The 20,339-nt window shown below is 40.4% G+C and overlaps 1 protein-coding gene across 1 annotated transcript in view; it reads right to left on the bottom strand.

Moving 5' to 3' along the window:
* Positions 1–20,339, bottom strand: part of MAP7 (microtubule associated protein 7) — a 104,600-nt gene that overhangs the window by 8,571 nt on the left and 75,690 nt on the right. The window contains exons 7-15 of the mRNA XM_086460440.1: positions 16,742–16,855; positions 13,222–13,370; positions 10,505–10,620; positions 9,828–10,108; positions 5,971–6,154; positions 3,916–4,111; positions 2,255–2,356; positions 1,934–1,984; positions 1,787–1,844 (exon numbers count right to left, since the gene is read on the bottom strand). Coding sequence (XP_086316566.1) covers positions 1,787–1,844; positions 1,934–1,984; positions 2,255–2,356; positions 3,916–4,111; positions 5,971–6,154; positions 9,828–10,108; positions 10,505–10,620; positions 13,222–13,370; positions 16,742–16,855 — 1,251 coding nt within the window. The remainder of the gene's footprint in view (positions 1–1,786; positions 1,845–1,933; positions 1,985–2,254; positions 2,357–3,915; positions 4,112–5,970; positions 6,155–9,827; positions 10,109–10,504; positions 10,621–13,221; positions 13,371–16,741; positions 16,856–20,339) is intronic.

Here is a 20,339-nt window from a genome sequence, read left to right as displayed (position 1 = left end):
ACCCCACCCATACTAGTATCTGTTACGATGATCACAAGGACAATTTAGCATTCATAGGTTTGGACACATTTATCTCTGTTACCCAAAACGTCTTCTGAGGAGACTCTCCTTCAGCTGCCTTGTTTTGCTATGCTCTAAATGCTCGGTCTGAAGTCTTTTACAATAAATATCTTAATCTGATCTTTGGCAAGATTTTACATGAAAGATATTAGCAATACAGGTTTCAGTGCTTCTACAAGTGGAACAAGAGGAAAATATGTTGACTTTAACAATGAAAATTGAAAATCAGAAGAAAGTTCTTCTGCTTTGGAAAGGCAGAGTTATCTCCTATTTTGAAGCAGAGGCCAAACAAATGACAAAAAGGTGATGGATTTTGTTTCATTGCGTGATTTGGCCATTCGCGCAAAAGTCTCCTCATATTTTGCCAACTGGTAAGACCAAAAAAAAAGTCAAATCATCATTTGTGTACAGTCAGAAGTCTGTTAAGAGTATAATATTTAGAGTTGGCTGAAATATGTCCATTAATTCATACCTTTAGCTCAATAGCATATCTAGATAAACCAAAGCTGAACAGTAGAGCAGCCCTGAGGCAGTTTTCTCTTTATCCGATCACTCAAGGGCTCCAGCCTTCCCTTGGGCCTGGGGAAATGGAGGTCCAAATTCTCATATGCCTCAGGAAACTGATTACTTGTCTTCCACCTTGGGCAGGAAAGTGCTAGCCACAGGTTATAGAGCCATTTAGTGCTTCAAGAATTATTTAAGTGGTTTAGAGCACCTTCAACAGTGCCTGCAGCAAAGGATGGCATCCCAGATACATTCTGTATTAACAGTTCCGAAACTTTTTTTTCCCTCCCCAAGATAATACATAAACAAATAACTTCCAACCACAACTAATGAAATCTGTATCAAAAGGCTTCCTGGCAGTGCTAATTTCTCTTTAAACACACACACACAAAGCAGTATATGCAGTCAGTTGCCCTCTGTGTTACTCAACTCAAACACAAAAGAGAAATGAAGAACAATGTTATTTAATGTGTTTTGCTACAATAGAATAAGCCATTTCAATATGAGCTACATTTTATTTTGCTTTCTTCATTGTAAGTATTAGGATCTTATATAAAACTTTACCTAAAATGAGCAGGAAAATAAAAGATAGAGGGAACAGAATAGAAGGGAAAACAAAGTGTGGGTGTAACCAGGAGACTCTAAGCTTTTGTGGGAGCTGAATTTTGAACAAAATAGAAATTAAGACCAAGTGAATAAGGCAGCAGGTGCTATAGAAAGCAGAAATAGAAATTGAGACCAAATGAATAAGGTAGAAATTAAGACCAGGTGAATAAGGCAGAAGAAAGAAATCACAGGGAAATGTTTGGATAATGAACAGTTTGTTTTGATGACGGAGATGAAATAACCCTTCAAGAAAATGGAATAAGTCTGCAACAACCACATCTGTACTACAGCGCAAAAGAAACTATAGAATCAGTTTCTTCTGTGACCAGAATCACAAAAGAATTTGCTGCTTTTCACTTGATAAGTAAACTTGGTAAGCAACTCCCTCTCATTAAACACCAATATGACTAAGTTGCTAAAACAGCTGACTCATCTAGTAATAGCTAACCACCTACAGAGAAAAGCTAACTAATATTTGCTAAGATTTCAGTTATACTCCACTCATGGTTTTCTTTACCGCAATTACTGTGCCACGTTTCAGAACTGCATCTCAAATCATTGTGCTCAGTAGGCGTTAATTCACCTGTTTTGCTCAGGGCACAGTTAAACACAGTACCTGCTTCTCCAGGAACATTCGCCTTTGATATATGTCCATTTTGCTGGTCATTGGATTTCTAGAAAGAAAGCACAGTTTTGTAAATTAAAAATGGCACTACAGAGGTGAAACATGCCCAGTAAATACATGTTAAGTAGCAGCACTGACCTTTTCTACAGCTTCTACACGCCTAGTTCTCTTCATGATCTCCTCAAGCCTCTACAATGAAATGTAAAGGGGTAAAATAATGTTTGCTGGCATTAATTTAAAAATCTCTCTCCCAAACCACAACTGCTTGTCATTTATGAGTTGTGTCTGTTTATTGCAAAAAGATTAATTATTCGTTACTGCTGGCAATATTCCTTTCATTTTCACATCAGCCTACACAGATGAGGACTGCAGCGTTTCCGAGGGCACATTTACATCATGGATAACTTTCTACAGCTGAGATGGAAGCAATCTGCTGAGGCAAAGCATGTACTGAGTTACCTTCTTCCTTTCCAAGCGCTCTTGCTCTTCTCTTTGGAAATGCTTTTCACGTTCTAATCGAATCCGCTCTGCCTCTTCCCGGAGGCGAGCTTCCTCTTCTTTCTGAGTTGATGGTAAAAGAAGTGAGGAACAAATTTACTTTTCAAGGGCAGATTTACACTGATACCTGTTTAACTATATGTATCTACAACACCCTGAAAAGACACTTCTGAGGTTTACGAGTCACCAACAATCTTTTCAGACTGAACTGCACATTTCTTGATTAATCTCCATGTTTTGCATGGGGATGTTTTGCATAGCATTAAGAATGTGTGACTAAACAGTGGACATCATATTTGGTTCTGTGCCTGTTCTGAGGTATGTGCATGAAAGCACACGAGATGATAAATAAGGAATACATTTCCTAACCTTCAGCACTAAAACAGCAGCCAGGAAAGTAGTAAAGATATTCATGGTTTGAGTGGTGGATGTTTTTGAGAGTCAAACAAAAGCAGCAGAATGTTTTATTTGGCCAAGAGAGTCATCGCTTAATAAGACCAAGGACAAACAGCCACAGATACATTTGCACAAGCTTCCATTCCTGCTTTTGTAATTAAATGTAAAACTTGTCTGGAATAGACTGTAGAGAGGCCTTGCTCCCTGACACTGACAGCATTGTATGATGGAACTACTACAACAGTTCATTTGTTACGGCTGTAACATCCAAAAAAACTTGGCCATGCATCATCTCTGAGTGCTAAACTGGGGATGTACCTCAGTTTAGCATTTCCAAGAAAGCAGCATGCATCATCTGAAAAATAAAAATGCAGTTTCTAAGCTGCATTTGCTAACACAATCTTTTAAATATTTATTTTCAGAAGCATACATTTAATTACAGCCCAGAAGAAAAACCTAACGTCTATGAGGCAGACTGAAATGCTGAATTTTGGGGGTGAGAAAGTGCACGAAAAAAGTAAGAGCACATGTGAGAAGAATCCTATCCGAAATGCTTACTACAGCCTCTCTTGAAGTTGGTAAACCAACATTATGCCCATCAAAAATGAGAGCACTTGAAAAATTGTATTTTGATTTATTTACTCTTACATCTTTTGAGTAGCTGCTCCAATTTCAGGAGACCTTGCACCAGATAAAGGTTGCCCTTGGCTTGATTAAAGTGATCAAAATCTACCCCTTCCCAGTAGCCCCACAAAAAAGCAATATTGGGCATAGGATTAGAATTCAGCAGTGCTGTCTCCAGCACTCTGAATATTCAGTTATCTTGGCATCTAGACTTTCTATATCTGAGTTCTCTGGTATAACACTATTCATTAAAATCCCCCAATACAACTCCACTGATTTTTTTTAACACAGTTTATCAGGAACAGGAAAGGATTTGTTCTTAATAAATAAATTCTACAGGGAAAATAAAAAAAAAAAAAACAAAAAAATCCCCCCCAAAAGACTCCAACCAAACAAAAACCCACGAAACCAAAACTCCCTACCACATGTCTTTGTCACAAAGAAATATCTTTACTCTTTGAAACACTCTATGGAATAAACTCTGACGCAACCCTAATCACTTTATACATAGCACGTAAATTTTAGATATCCCTCTAGTCTAGGTACTTCATCCCGCTCACTGCCAACCAGGCTGGCATGGAAATTCCCAGAGGGGAGCGTACTTGTTTCTGGATGCGCTCCATCTCTTCTTTCTCCTTCTGTTCTCTCTCTTCTGCCTGTCGGCGCAGCCGTTCTTCCTTTTCCCGCTCCTCCTCTGCATCCTTCCGGGTTTTTTCTTCTTCCTGTCTGCGAGCTTCTTCCTCTTCTCGACGAGCTCGCTCTTCAGCTATCCTCTGTGACAGCTCCTCCTTCTTTTGCCTGCAATCATTAAACAACTGTAAGAAAAGTAAGTAAAAAAAGGAGGGGGGAAAAACCAAACCACCAGATTCCTGATCGAAGACACCAGCACTGCAGAACAGCTGGATAAAGTTGCACTGCTGTCTTATGAATAAGTTGCCTGTTCTGTGTCCAGCGAAGCCCTATAGAACATAAAACCTTTGCAAGGCAGTACCGGTACTTCTCCAGCATATGCTTGGATTTCACTGATGTATGACTTGCGTACTTTCTGAATCAGAAGCAGTACCGTTGACTTTAACACATCTTGCAAAGCACTTCTTCCTGTACTTTCATTTAATCCTATTTTGAAATAATATACATTTTTGGCATCCTTCTTATATTGCGGCAACGACTCCTGAAATTAAAAAAAAAGTATCTAATTCTGCTGATTTTTGAACCTCACTTAATGCCCCCTCATCCTTGTATTATGGGAGTGAATAACTTTGCCCCTTCATCTTTGATGTTACCCAAATTACGTGGGACTTTGTAGCTTATCATATCCCCAACTCAGAAGTACAGGGCAGATGGTCTTCCCAGCTGAAGAATCCTCCCCTGTTTAGTAGATTTTCATATGGGAGCTGTTCTATATTTGGGATCTTCCTTGTCTGTCTGCACTTATCTTTCTAGTTTTACTGATTTTACTAACCCAAAACCCATAAAACTCAACATTCAAGATGTGGATTTACCTTGGACAGTTCGGAAAGACATTTTTATTTTGTTCTTTTCTTGTAACAGTTCATCTATTTTGTTGACCATCACTCACCTGATATTTTCATACACTCAACTCCAAACAAGATCTCTTCCCTCAGAAATAATTAGCCCAGAGACCACCACCGCCACACGAATTAATTTCCTTACATGCATTCCTTTACGCTTAGCAGTACTGCAATTCAGCTTCCATTCTGTATCTCAGGTAAGGTGTGTCTGAAACTCTTCACAACCGCTTTATCTCACTGAAGACCAGCATTATCTCACTGGCCACAACTCCTTTCAAGCTCATTTCAAGCTCATTTATGAAGGCACTGCAGAGACTGAAAACTCCTTTCACTGTGAAAGCTGATTATTCTTTACCTTTTGGTTTTGATCTTTCAGTCTTAGTATTTATTTACCACATTATTCTTAGGCCACAGCAGCTTGTTTTCTTTAATACCCTTTTTGAGAGGGACTATGTTGTGAGCCCTTTCAAAAGCCAGGCTATTTTAACTGGCTCTGCCTTGCCCCTATGTTCAGATGTTGTTAAAGAACTGCAACAAATTCCAGAGGCATGGCATCCCTCTAAAAAGGTGCTCAAGTTGTGTTATAGCCACAGTCATAAATATCCAGATAGGCTACTCATTTTTTAGTAGAAAATGAGACACAACATCAATTACCCTCCAAAATCGTTGTGGGGCTTGATTTTAAACGAGAAAGCAAAGAGGTTTAAGTCACAGCTGTTGGACACCTAAACACCACCCATGGTAGAGACCTCGCAATTCCAAGTAAGAGACGCTGTGCCAATCACAAAGCTGAAAACAGCTGTGCCGAGTTCTCCAGCTGGAATAAACAAGTACAGCTTTGTGAATCTCTGAGGAAACAATGAATCACTACAGCAAGGACCTGCTCTCTCTTCCCGTCCTATTTTAAAGCGCTATTTGGGATCAGTTTTAACCTTACAGATCTGCTTAGACATATACAGTGCCTACGAAAAACCCCAACAGGAAAAATAATTTTCGGGGGAGGAACTCGTGCCTCCTGCACTTCAGCATTGTGCTTCATATATCACAATACAACAGAATATACACAAGAAGCTGCTAGGAGGCTACTAAAAACACAACTTCTCCACTGCAGAGGTCTAGAATCACCTTTCAAGCTCTTCTCTCTCCCTCCTTTCTTGCTCTTCCCGTTCCCGCTGCTCACGGGCAAGGCGCCTCTTCTCAGTCAGCATCCTTGTTGCTTCTTCAGGGTCAGTTGTACCTGCAGAGGTCTTTGTGGGGGCTGGCGGTGGAGAAAGAGCTGGTGGAGCAGGAGGTAGGGATAGGTTGGCTGCTGAAACAGATGGGAAGGAAAACTAGTTTGTACAGACACAGTAGCCAAGATGACACTCTCTTGAAAGGAACAGAAAATAGTTGAAAATAATTTACAGAGTATTTGAAATCTCATGTGGTTTTAGAAATGATGCAGAGGAGGAAGAAATTTCTAGATGCTCAGAGTTCATACTCCTTAAGGGAAGTTTGTTTTCACAGGATATGTGAAAGCAGCTGCAGGTGAATGGTTAAGGCAACTTTTCTGTCAGAAGAATAAATGCTGACCAGTGCTCAGCAGGAGTAATGCTGACTCAGCAAGTCCCTACCATCACATTTCTTAAGTTTGCCCAATTCTATTCAGCGAGCAGAAATGAAACATTGTGATATTGTATTTTCTCCTGTCTGATGGTCTACATCTGAAGAGCAGAGCCAGACTTTTTGGTAGTAGGCCAGTCACTTTGGTGACCTGGTGATCTCAAACATCAACTGTCTGAAGTGATCTGCAATAAGGGTAGGACAGAGACTATCACCAATTTTGCAGTTACTCCAACCTGAGGCAACTCGCGTGACTAGAACACAGCTTCTTAACAAGCTTTGCCACTACTGGTGAACTATGGCTTGTGTTCAAATCTTAACAGTGTCTTCATATAAATTGTTTATCCAGGATCAGCTTTGGCCACCTGGTAAAGAAAATGTCACAGGTTTCTCCTCAAGTAAAACATTAGTGCACATTTCTGTAAGTTTGTCTGGCATTCTCTAGCACAGGTACAGTGCCTCAAGTTCACTTGTTCTCTAGAGGCCAGGGACCACTACCAACACACAAGCTAACTGAAGGAAGCATTCCCTAGTAATGCAGGTAATCTGGGAATGCAGACAAACATGGATAGGGAAGACTTTGAACTGTCAGTGGAATCAGATTCTGATCCAAGGAAGATACATGTAAAATAAGTCATCAGGAACAGCCAAGAGATTATTTTAAATCTACATTTCTAACCACCCTTTGGGACGTTTCAGCATTTTCATCAGTTCACTAACAACTTCCAAGAGGAGTTTCCTCCCCAATTCCCCTCTCCTACATCTCGTCATGTACACAACACACAAATTCAGCTGCCTTCTCTGTGCCGAATGCTCACATCTGCTGACCTCTCAGCTCTCTTCTACCAAGCAAAAATTTTGCAGGTCTTTCTGTAACTGCTTCAGGGCTTCCACCTTGAATTCAAATGATACATGTACACCAGTAATTTAAAGACTGCCAGGGCCTGTTCTCTAGCCCTGAGGAGGTCTGGCACAGTCTAGCCTCAGTCAGAGCACTATTCTCTCACATTACTAAAACAGGTCCTCAGTCTACCCTTGGGGAACGGTCCAGGCCTGGGCTAATATCCAAGATGTAACTGGGAACTCAGAAAATTCTGGGATAGTCAAATATAAAAAGGTAAGTAATTTGATCACTATAAAGCTTGGGAGCCCTTTAGAGCTATGCTTTTAGTCACCTTGAGGACAGAAGGTAAGAAAATGTGGGGCTGCAATAACAACCTGGATCAGAAACACACCAGACAGCCTTTGTGATAGTTAAACAGTACAAATGACAGAGTTCCTGCACCTTGGCCCTTTTTAATTTACTAACACAGACCAAGGCAGGGCTGTCACTCCTGAAGGGAGCACAGCTTTGTGCTGCTTGGGGGTCACTTCTTGCCTCGGGTGCTGAAGCTGGCAGCATAACAGGTGCCCTGTTTAATCCACACCTGCCCTGGTGTCAGAAAAGATGACAACAGCTTGCACAGACACACCCAAAATACCTTTAAAACTTCATTGGTATTAGTAAAGTCAAGAGATTTACCTGCAAAAGCTTGAACAGCTCCATCTGTGATCACTACCTGCTTACCTGGCTCCTGTGACTACACAGCTAGCAAGCAGCTAAGCCAGACAGGTTAAAGGCCAGTGCAGTTAACTGGCAGAAATCAGCTATGTTCGCCTGTGACGCAGACCTAGGAGAATCAGCAATGTCCCTCCAGCCCCAAACGCTGCGCTTGTCCCTCTGTAGATTTTTGCATTCAACCGGTGGTTAAGTTGTGGCAGTTCAGGCCTCCAACTGCAGTACAAAGCCTGTCCTCTAACCTCACATGTAAAATGCTTACCTTGAGGTCTCAATCTTTGGTCCCAACCATGACTTCCTCTGGCTTTGGCAAAAGACATCCCATTTGAAGTGCTGCTCGCCACTTCGACCATAGTATCCTTCTCTTTCGCCCCTCTCTACTGCTTGTTTCTTTGCTCTGAATTCAAACTACTTCACTTTTGAATATCTTTATCACACATAACCTGTTTCCATACTAAGTGACCTTGTCACAAACTTAAATACTGAATGACTCTGCAAAGAAGTTGAGGCTCTCTTTCTGCTGAGCTGAAGTGTCAAACAAGTATGACTGTTTCTCTGGTCTGCACCCTGTACTGGGGAACTACAAACTTGTAAACATTTGTGAAGCTATCTCAGTGGTATCCCTGAAATCCTTTTAAAACGAAGCTTTCTCCTTAAAAAGAAGCAGGCAAAAGGTTATCAGAAGAGCAGTGAAAACCCCATGCTAACATGGCAATCATCTCGTCTCCTCTTTACATGCCCGTGGCCAACAGATGCATCCATTTATTTTTGTAAACTCTATAGCTTTTTGTGGGGTTGCACCTTGTGTGCTAGGACCTGGGTATCAGACTGAAATTACTGTAACAGAACATATCAGAACAAAAGAAATCTATTCACATCAGGTCTTTTCGCAGAAGAACAACCCCCAACTATAGATCTTGCAGTTACATGCAGGATTATTAATACTCTGTTTTCTGAAGGACAATCACAAGGGAATGTATGAATTTAAAATCCAGAATCCTATGTAACCCCTCCAGGCAATCCCAGTGGTCACAATGGCCATTCTATTCTATCTGCAAGACAGTTTAGGCCGTATTTACAATGGACTAAAATGTCTGCCAGAACAAACCTACATTTTCCATTTTCAGATTTACCTTTTGCTCTTCCTACACTTTATGATCATTATTTTATGTTGCATGTACATCCTTTTCTGCCTTGATGCTTTTCATGGTTGGTGTGGTTTGCTGTGGGGTTTTTTATTTGTTTGTTGGGCAATTATTTTTTTTTTAACAACTCATTTTCCCTGAAAAATTCTGCCTATTCCTCTTTACTCTTCTCCTTGGTTCTCCTCTGCATTCCACTTTATCCTGCTAGTCTCTCCCATAATGTAGTACTTGCAATACCTATAGGTAAGCTGGTAGTGTTATCAGCACAACTGTACTGAGTGTCCAGCAGAGCTGGTCATTCTCACCACTCACACTACCTTATGCGATGGTTTCCTGTACCATTAGTCTTCAGATCATTATTATTCTACTTCAATAGTTTGAAAAGAAGCTGTGTCGTGACGTAAGGGACAAAATCCACATCCAAAAGTACAGAGAAGAGGGCTGTGAAGCCACACTGTGTGAGGCAGGTCTGTGTGTTGTTTTAACCGTCATAAGCAGAAGGGCTTCAACCTGTTTACACTTTCCTCATAATGAACACACATCCACAGGAACTTTCTGAAGAATTCAGATTAATACTTGATAGGAAACTACTGAAAGCTATGTTGTTTCAGAGAAAGGGAGGGATGAACATAAGAGACTCTCAGCACTCCTTAGCCTAAAGGAGGATCTCTTCTTACCTTGAGTGAATTCTGCCTCGACAGTGAGCTCTTCCCGACTTGCAGAATCTCCAGCACCTGCTGAAGTTCCTCTGCTCTCTTCTGTCCTCTCCTCATTGGCCTTTTCAGCCTCCTTTTCTGGTCTTTTCCTCTCACTCTCTGGTTTGATCTCTTTTTTGACTGGCCGGATGTTGCCAGGAGAAGGAGGACGTGCTTGAGCAGAGGAAACTTTGGAGGAACCAGGTGGGGAAGTTATCTGCTTGGGTGTGCCAGGCAAAAAAGGCAAAGACTTTGACGCATGCCTGTGTAACCAAAGAGTGACAATCACTATCAGACAGGCTCTGCTGGACACCACCTACATACCACTTCTACAACTACAATAGCTAAAAATAATACAACTTCTCTATTTCTCTGCTATGAAGCAGGACTGCTGGAGTAACCAATTAGCTTTCATGCAAAATGCTTATCTTCGCAACTCCCCAGATGTGTGAGCACTGAGCCCAGCCAGGTATCTTCCTCCTCCTTCCCCTTCCTCAAAGGGGTAGTAACACTTTTCTACGAGCAGAACAGTCTTTGCTTTGTTGCATAGAGAAAACATCCACATGACCAAATAAGTTTGCAATGTTTCACACACAATTCATAGAACAATCAGAGCTGCCTTATAGCTCAACCTCCAGCTAAGCATGTACTTGGCTTACCAAACTGGAGAGGGAGCTGGTGATCTAGCTTTGGGGTTGGAAGAAAAATGACCTCCTTTAAAGCTGGCTGAGAAGCTGGATGACAAATGGTCTCTCTCCTTTTCTTTTTTGTCAGTCTATAGTTCAGCAAACAAAAAGACAAAGTCAAGCCAGAGTTCACACAGCTAAAGAAAGCAAAGCAAGCTCAGTTAAAGATGAGGGGTTGGGGGGCTGAGAAAAAGCAGTGCTGAGTCAGTAGTTTCTACAGCCTGTTTAACAAGTTCATTTATCCAAGCCCCTGTAAGCTGACACCATCCGTGTCAGTAAATACCCATCTGACAACAGAATCCTTCTTAGTCATGTTCTCTACTGTCGTAAGATGTAACGCGCTAATTTGCGGAGGCTTATTTTTATACAGGCAAAAAATTACCTTCGAAGGTTTGATCTTTGCTAATTGCTGCAGAGTACCTTCTACTACTCCCCACAAACCCAGGATTTCATTTGAATACAGAATAAAACACTCCCCCCACCCCCCCTGGCTCCCCTAGGCTCACACAGTCCCTATATAGTACAAGCTTCTTGCCTTCATGCTTAGATGTGAACAACCACAGATGCCTTCAAAGCCCTCGAACGTGGTACAACAGCCACCCTATTCTTTTTTTCTTGGATGATTTCACAGCACATACTTTTTTGCCATTGATTCTTATACATGGTAGCAATTTCCTTTTTCCTTTATTTCTCATCTTAGGATTTTATTTAACTACGGATTAAAAACTTCATGTTTTTGGAATAATGAGCTCAGACTCCGGGAGTCTGAAGAACGGGAATACTGGAGAGTACACTGAGCTGTCACTCAGCCAACATGATGCACCGGGGCTGCTACTCACCACCTTGGCTGGGGCTTAAGCACAACCCCTGCAGCATGTGTATCACACTGCTTTAGAACCTCACTAGCTGAGAGCTCTGCAATGCTTGTCTCCTGAACTGAAAACCAGGTTAACAACTGGAAAGGAAAGACTGAAAACAACTTTACAAGCACATAAACTCTTTGTTTATCTTTGTAAACCCAAGAGGGTTTCTTGGGTCATTAAGATTAAAATTTCTTATTTTAAATTGCCAAAAACGTAACTTAATATTAGCAATAGATGGTCTCAAACCTTAAGTCCTTACTCAAGCCAGCCCTTTGGCAGTATAATTTATCAGACATCTACTGATTAATACCATAATCATCTGAGTTATCAAAGCATACACAGACAGAATAAATGCATTACAATGAACAAGAATTTTGGTTCGCTAGCAATCACTATCTATACTGGATCTACTTTATTAGTCTAGAAAACAAAGAATCAGAAAATCTATTTTAATATCAATGAAGTAAAAAATTGAATTCCTACAAAAGTTCACAGAAGAATAAAAGATACTCCACACCATACAGGCTACTGAAAACAGCTCTTAACTCGAGTCACTCTGCATTAACATTTTTACATTGTCTCCTCCGCCAAAACTTACCAACCTTACTTCTTTTAAATTAAAAAAAAACCCCAACAAACCAAAACCACACACACAAAACGAAAACCCAAACCAGTTGCAATAAGAAAGACCCAAGAGGTGTTAAACTGATAGCCCTGGAGATTGCAACGCACTATGTGCACACTACGAGATTCATCTACAGATACATCCCAATGCTGTGCCTTAACATAAACTTCAGTATGCTACCATCTGCCTGAAAGATTAAGTATTGGCTCTGACTCATGTTACTTTCATTAACACTGCTTCCAACAAGGATGTCAATAACAGCACTGCCTCTTGACATTTTGCCCATCAGGCCAAATGAAAATGCAAGCACTTCTTACATAATCAGTTGCAGAGATGACTGCACTCATCTCACACTCTAAACAAACTCAGGCTGTAGAGTACAAGGAGAAATACAACTGCGCAGGTCCAGCAAATGACATCGGAACTGGAACTGACCGCATCCCTTTGGCTTGGAGCACAGTCAACATGAATCCAGTCTGCCTGTACCACACTGTTCTAATTTTCCCTGAAAGCTCAGCTCAGCCACAGTACTGCTACCAAATCATTTGGAATCACCCTCAGGTGATCTGAGGGAAGACTTGCTTACGAACCACTCTCCTAAACCAACCTCTTCCTTCTCAAGGAGGAAAAGTTTACTAGCCTGGTCTCCTAAGAAAGTAAAGCTGAAGTGACAGTGCTTTGTGCTAATGTATATAGACATGTGTGAGTGCATGCCCTCCCCCCTGTTTTATCCCAGAGGTCCATCTGAATCTGCTAGAAGCCTCAGAAGACATGAAATTCTACAGGCTTTGTGGGAACAGGTTGCTGGGAAAAACAGATTCCCTACTGAGACAAAAGCTGCAACACCAGCTTGAGCCTTAAAAGGCAGCAAAGAATCCACTTGAGAAAAGGGCACACACACTGTGACTGCCTCTGTGCCTCACGACAAGCCAAGGCATCCACTCTGTGAACATGGGTGTTTGGAAAAAATGGGTGGTTCACCACATGGATTCTTTGGTACATAATCAGGACATGCCAACACATAATATAGTATGTTTCAGTTAAAATTCAGCCAACTGAAACAAATTGGAGGCGGTGGGGACAGTGCAGAGGGGAAGATCAGACATAGCCAAGTATCCTTGAAAGTATTCCTGTCCTAACAAGCAACGCAGTCGGGTGGCCACGGCATGAGACACTAGCTGACGTACAACTTCCACGCTTACCCCTCCAAGTTGTGTTGTTCTCCTACGTCCAACAGCATCAGTAGAGGCATAAAGTTTTGCTCGGTCTCCGGAATTCCTACAGTTCATGGCCTTGTAGGACAGAGGACTGATGGGGCTGCAAGATGCTGAACGGGGACAAATGGGGATAACTACGGTGTTGGTTGGTTTTGTTACATATTAATTTTAATTACAGAGCAGCATTGGAGAATTGACAGAGGAAAGCCAGCAGGAACAGAAACAACCGAGAAAGACAGAAAAGAAAGAAGGTATTAATACATAGAGGAATGACTAATTCTTTAGTCAGAACCATCATTTGATATATTACCTTGGCCACACATAGAGTAACTATACAATTTCAATAGGCACTCATGTACTTTTCCAGTTGTAAACTAATATTTTCTTTTAAATAAATTAAGTATGCCACATAACTGGGTAGTAGAAAGTAACTGTTTTTCTGTTAAGTTTATAGAACTGGTGGTTCTGAAAAAGCAGTAAACACAATGACTGATCTGACTAGCTTAGTGTATGTATTGACACGAGTTTCAATTACATTTGGATTAGAAAACCACCAAACTAAAATCAGAATGCCTCTTAATTGGTCTTGGAAGTGGAGGAAAATAAAAGGAGACATACACACAAAGATCAAAACACATTAACAATACAAAACAGTTTCACCTAGGAAATCAATGAAATTGCTGTCTACAATGTTTAGCAAGTGATGTGTTTTTAAAAATCCCTCTTTTAGGAATATTTGAAGCCCATCCATTTAAGAATTTTTAATATTTCTTGATAATGCTAGCATAACAGCTGACTCAAATACATTCTTGACACCAAACTATTTTACACATTACAAAAAGCAGGCTAACAACAACAAATCAACTTGGAAAGTACTATTTGTTTGAGTAACCAGGATGGCAGTTTTCATTGGTTTGCACAAGTACAAAGACTCTTATCAGAAGATCTCCTGCCAAGGGCAGGTTAGCAGATACATGGCATTCTGATTTACATATTCAAAGAGAACTGTAACACTGCAAAATGTCATGGGGAATGTCTTGCAGCAAAGTATTCTTGGACTTTTTCTTGATTTAACTGAAGGATAAGACTGGGGAAAACTATGCTATTACATAGAATTTTATTTACTCCTGTTTGTCTTTCATGGTCATTGGGTATTCTCATCACATAATCATTATTCAGCATGTCACTTGAAAGAAAAGTAGAGCTCCTAATATCTTCCCTACCCCCTCGCCCTTTTTTTTTTTTTTTTTTTAAAGTAAAAGATTATTACATGCTGTTTCCTTGGTAAAAATCCCCTGCACTGTAGATCCCTCTCTGAGCACAACTGAAAGAATGCAGTTCCACATACAGTTAATTCTTCCAGTCTTACACCAGTACAGCTGTCGTTACAGGAAGAGCTCACAGATTTAACAGTACTAACGCTGCAAATTCTACTGCACAGTGATTAACAGTATGAATAAAAAGTCTCATGAAGTGTTACATCAATGTCACTCATGCTTGTCTTGTCATTTATATGGATTTAGTTTAATGAGGTATTATAAGATGACCAATTTAAAAAAAAAAAAAAACCTCAAGAAAAAAGAAAACAGGGTCTTTTGTTCATGGTTTCTTTTGGTTGAGTATCTAAAACAGATTAAGAGGCAGCGGCACAATGTATGTTTTAAACAGCTTATAATTTATGTGGTTCTCACCCTCTGTGAATCAATTCTCTTGCTGCACGCTGATTATCTGAAGTTACCACCAAGGATGACATCGTAAGTATTAAAAGACAAGCAGTTCATTTTCATTTGCAATGTTGCCAAACAGTGTTTTAGGAAGCACTCCCAGTGAATCCTGTACCAACAGGATTACATCTATTCAGAAGAGCTTTTGGAGAGTTATTTAAAAAACATTTTGGTTTCGGAGGGTTATTTTAAAAAGATCCAGATGTACCCTTATGCTGGATGTCCCTAACAGCTCACTTAAATTTTAAGGACATGAATCCATATTTAATTTTATTTTGATTTTTTTGCACTGTAATTTATCTTTACAGCCAAAGGGCAGGGTAATTTTCTAGGGAATAATGACAGGCTGGGATGAGCCGAGTGCTGAGAGCACAGCTGTGAGCCATTACCACCACCTGATCATTAATCTCCAGGAAGTGTCCTGCATGAAGGGACTGCAGTTATTGCTCCTAGAGAATAATACCTGGAAAACAATGAGCAGATGGATTATTCTTTGGGGTGGTGCAGTTCCAGTTAGCATAGGCAAGGCATCTCAGGGAATTACAAATCAGTCATTCCTGCCATTTGCAATCTTTCTCAATATTCCGCTGAGTTTAGAGCTTATTGTGCAGTGTAAATAGCAGTCACAAAAAAAAAAATCTTCACACTTGCTCCAGTAAAGTGGCCACTTACAAAATTAAGACACTGCTTTCTCAACTATTCCCTAATAAAGAGCTGAATTTCCAATATCCTGCTTGGCAGGACTTTACAAACTGTCATTTTTGAATACTGAAAAGGAATTCTGTACTTGTTAATTCCACTATTTGTAGAATATGATCCACATTTTTGCTCCTACAGCGCTACCCCTGTGGAAATGTACTGCAGCCTAATTAGTTATAAGAGTTCTTAAGTGAAAGCTTCTTTAAAAGTAATCTTAGCAGATCTCTACTCCTTCTTACCTTCCACGTCCTTTAATTAGAATAAAAATCCTGTCCATACCAGACAGGAAAGACCTGCCTAGACTTAAAACATTCAGCATGTGCAGCAATATACTATTGTAATGGTAGAGTCCCCAGTGCCTGATCATAAAACATCCTATGATAAAAGAAGAGGCAGCTGTCACCTGCATAAAATACATGATAAGCAAGTATGCCCTGAATGTCTTTGGAATAGTTTTGCCTGGCCTTTAAGTCACCACCTAGCAATATTTTCGCATGGTAGTATTCCTCTCAGTAAGTACATCAGAGCACTGCTCTGGGGTTGGCAGAGAACTTTACAATTATTATAACCTCACTAAACCTGAACATTTAACTTCACATGTATTAAATCCACTGCAACCAGGGCCTATCTTTCTACAAGTCTAACTTGTTCCATGTGGGAAGTGCCCTGGTAGAGTGAAACTATTCTTTGCAGCAAGCAGCACACAGCCTTAGCAGTGGGTGTGCCGAATCAGCTCTTTAGAATATTGTGCACATTTCCTTAAACAGCCATGGACAGCACGATATTGTTGCCCTGTGCGTGTTATATTTGTTTATTACAGTGATGAAGAGGCAAAAGACATTAAGAAAGAGGTGGTGGGAGAAGGAGAAAGAGAAAGAGGTGGTGGGAGGAGGAGAAAGAGGCATAGCAAACAACTGTACAAACAAGCTTTCCCGGCTGTCACGCAATGCAATTTGGACACTCAAGCTCATTCTGGGATGCTACTGCACACTCATCATTAGATCAATAACTTTATAACATCCCACAGGGAATCCGGAAAAAGAAGCAGCTGAGACATGAAGCCTCTGTTCTTATAGCTTTACCTGCATCTCCAGACAACGCAGCTGTGCTTTTACTTCGGGCCAGGAATGAGTGAGTGGGCGTCAGGAGCCTGCTAACGATGCTGCTCTCCCATGGACTGAGCTGCAGACGGCGAGCTGAACATGCATCATACAAGCCAGATGTTAGAGCAAACACTTCACAAATAACGACATGTTGCAGAAGTATTAGTGTTATCTCCTCACTACTGCACACCATGAAAATCTTGAAACTATCCTTCAGAGATCAAAAGCAGACAATCATTCAGTGTTTTATTCTTACTCCATTTTAGTACAGGGATTTCTATAGGAACACATACATCTGAACATTTAGTGTTACTGCCTGTGGCATTATGGCACATTTTTATCAAATTAATACTTATAGTCTGCATATATGCCACATTCCCTATTTGGAATGACAGGAGAACTTCTGTACTAGGAAAGCAGTTGCCACTCCTCAGTTTGACAGAGACATTCGTGTCCTAAACTCTGTCTACACATAAGGTATACAGTCTTCTAGACCAATTACCACAACACATTCCAAAGTTTGCCAGCCGAGCAAGAAAAAACAAAGAAGGTTGCTTACTACTATACAGAGAACTGTGTCAAAGCATCGCAAAAGGATACGGTGTGCCTCAACTGCGGATACCAAGCTTTGCACCTACAGTTGTCTCAGTAATACATGAAGTCACAGAATACAGTAAGTACATTTGATCATTAATTCTCTGTCAAAAAATCCTGCTAATGATAATTTTCAATTTAGAATAGTAACAAGAGCCAACTTTTTGCATTGTTAGTCTGGTTTGAAAACACACCACACATTGACCCGGCTGCAATCACTCCCTTGCCTTGCTTTTCCCAATATTGTCTAATGCAAATTTAGCTTGTCGATATACTCCTTTTTTCTTTACTTTTTTTTTTTTAAATACTATTTAAACATTGATCATGGTGAAGCAGTAACCAAAAGAGACATAGCAGTTACTTTTTATATTGAACTAGATGTTTCTTTGATACTCTGATGCAACAAATCGTATTATAATGAGCATCACAAACCAAAACATTCAATTAATTCCCATAGTACTTCATTATAATCAGCTTACACCATAGCAATAACCTGGAGGTCTTCTTACATCTCAGCATTCATCGGCCTTAGTTTGGTGTTTACGGCAACAAAACTTGAATTTATGAGGCTCAGTCTCTAAAACATTCATTGAAGTGACTGACTGTAATAAACTTGAGATTAATTTGCATTTTTAAAGGTAGAGATCCATCACTTTTAACAGCCATAAACTCTGAATCTGTCTTTAATCTACTCCATGCTGAGCCCCATGAAAAGAGGGGCCGATCTCAATCTCATCCTATGAAAATATAATTGCCTAATCCACCCTCAGTGCTGTTTTTCACTTCTCAAATTGCTCCCCTAAATTCTGCTAACTCAATAAGGGGCATTACTATAGAAATATAGGACTTTCAAACACAGCAGGCTCTCTGGATAAGTGTCCTTACACAATGCACTACTGCCAGAGCTCTTTGTGATTAATGGTTCCATTTTGCATTGGCAGAGATTATACAGAGAGACAAAATACTCTACAGAGACCTCCATTACAGCACACACATTATCATTAAGGTTGTAATTTAACAAGGAAGAAAAATCACAGAACTACCATTAAACTGGATGTAATAATGGTAAAATCTTTGCTCCCTTTCTTCTCCAGGCACCATGCTCCATATGATCGCTGTTTAAAGCTACTGTTGCAAGAAAACAGATTCTTTTTTGTGGTCTCAGGCTTTACAAGGTGAGGCTCACAGGCATGAGTTGGGATAAGTCTGGAGAAAATCTACTGTAGTCTAACACAAAGATCATACAACTTCAGAAAGCAATCCGTGAAATTTTAGGCTAGTAAATCAGTACTATGTATACTACCTATTTGTTGCAGTTAATCTGTACAGCTGCAAACAACTGATAAGTAAAGGTCACAATGTACCACGGCCCTATGGGCCTGCCATAGACCTACATGTGAGGCCCCAGAAATGAAGGAGTCTCAAGAGGACACAGCTAAGAGATTGAGGACCTTGAACACTAAATTGCCATGTCTCACCTACCCCATGTCACTTGCCCTAAAGGTGAGTATGGTTTAATTCTCTTTTTCTCTTTGCCCCTAACATACGGGAGCTTATACCCACATTACCTACTGGAAGCAATCGTGTGCCCATAGCATTCAGCTAACAGCAGCACCAAGGCAGTGTTTGGGAGCAAGCTAGCTGACATGCACCAACAGTGAGCTAAAGGGACCATCTGAAACTCTCTTCTCCATATAAACAACAGGCCTGATTCAGAGTTGCCAAAATAGTTTTAGCCAGGAGGTTGAAGTGAAGTCTCTCTGAATCTCTAAAATGTGTTTAGACCAGTGTTCATTTAAATACCCCTTGGCTTTGTGGATCAAGGTCATCACATACTGAATTTTCCAACACACAACTCCCTGAAAGCATCATATTTGACAATGTCAATACATATTCTAACAGCCATTAGCATCACCATTAACTGAGAACAGCCAAATACAAAAATATTAACACCTAAATGAACAACTTAACTTTGGTGTCCAATTCATGCTGAAGCAAACTGAATACAAAACAAAGAGCATCCTAAAATAATAACAGCAGCTTTTAGACAATGAGGTCAGAGTGGTTTTTTCCTGTGGGGTTTGTGGGTTTTTTTTTGGGGGGGGGGTTGTTTTTTTTTTTTGTTTTTTTTTTTAACGCCTTAGGGTGAGTTTTCAAGATTTAGTCCTTCAAACCACCTGACAGGCAAGAGGAAATGGAATTTTTTGTTCTCACGCAGTGTTAGGCTATCACTCTTAGGGCTGTTTGCTCCTTGTTTCCATACAGAAAGCATGTTCATGATAAGGTTTCTGGTGCAAGCAAGTACCCCTACCCCCAGCTAGAAGCAGGTTAGTTTAAACAGATTAAAGATGTTTCTAGCCTAACTTGTAACTAGAAAACACACAAAGTCCCAGGGAGCTGGCAACAGGGAATTGATTACAATCATCTGTATTTGTCTTCAGGATATAAAAACTGAACATTGGAAAGTTGTCTTAGCAGCAGCAGAATAAATGGCAAGTAAGCAAACAGTAGCATCTGATTAGTTCTAAGAACAGATGGGAGGCAGGGATTTAAACAGGCTTCCTGATGAGCACCACAGAGGAGACTGTCACTGATAACAGTGGTGTTTGCACATACAGAGCCACAAACATGGTGAGGAGTAGATGGAGAAAAACTACTCCATGCTTAGATTTTCTTTCAACAGGTAACAACACTGGAGTCCCTGAATTTCTTCTATAAACGTGGCAAAGGTGACGCAGTGATTGAGACCATCACCTGTTTGAAAGAAAAAGCACTGCAGAGAGGACTAGGAACATAACTATGGTACATGTTTTGCCTTTCAAAACTAAGGAAGTGTGTACCTCATCTAAAGTGTTATCCACTTGCTAAGCTTTCCTTAAAGAGTACAATTGCCAAAATGTATTGGTCCACAGCAGCTTTCTTCACTTGAACATGTGTGTTCATGTTTGGTTACATTTTCAACTACTCAGACTTGTACCACTAA

Source organism: Leptosomus discolor, chromosome 2, assembly GCF_034619465.1.
Source record: "Leptosomus discolor isolate bLepDis1 chromosome 2, bLepDis1.hap2, whole genome shotgun sequence".
Taxonomy (NCBI): domain Eukaryota; kingdom Metazoa; phylum Chordata; class Aves; order Leptosomiformes; family Leptosomidae; genus Leptosomus; species Leptosomus discolor.
The sequence above is the reverse complement of the archived record's forward strand: the minus strand, read 5'-3'. Positions and strand labels throughout refer to the sequence as shown.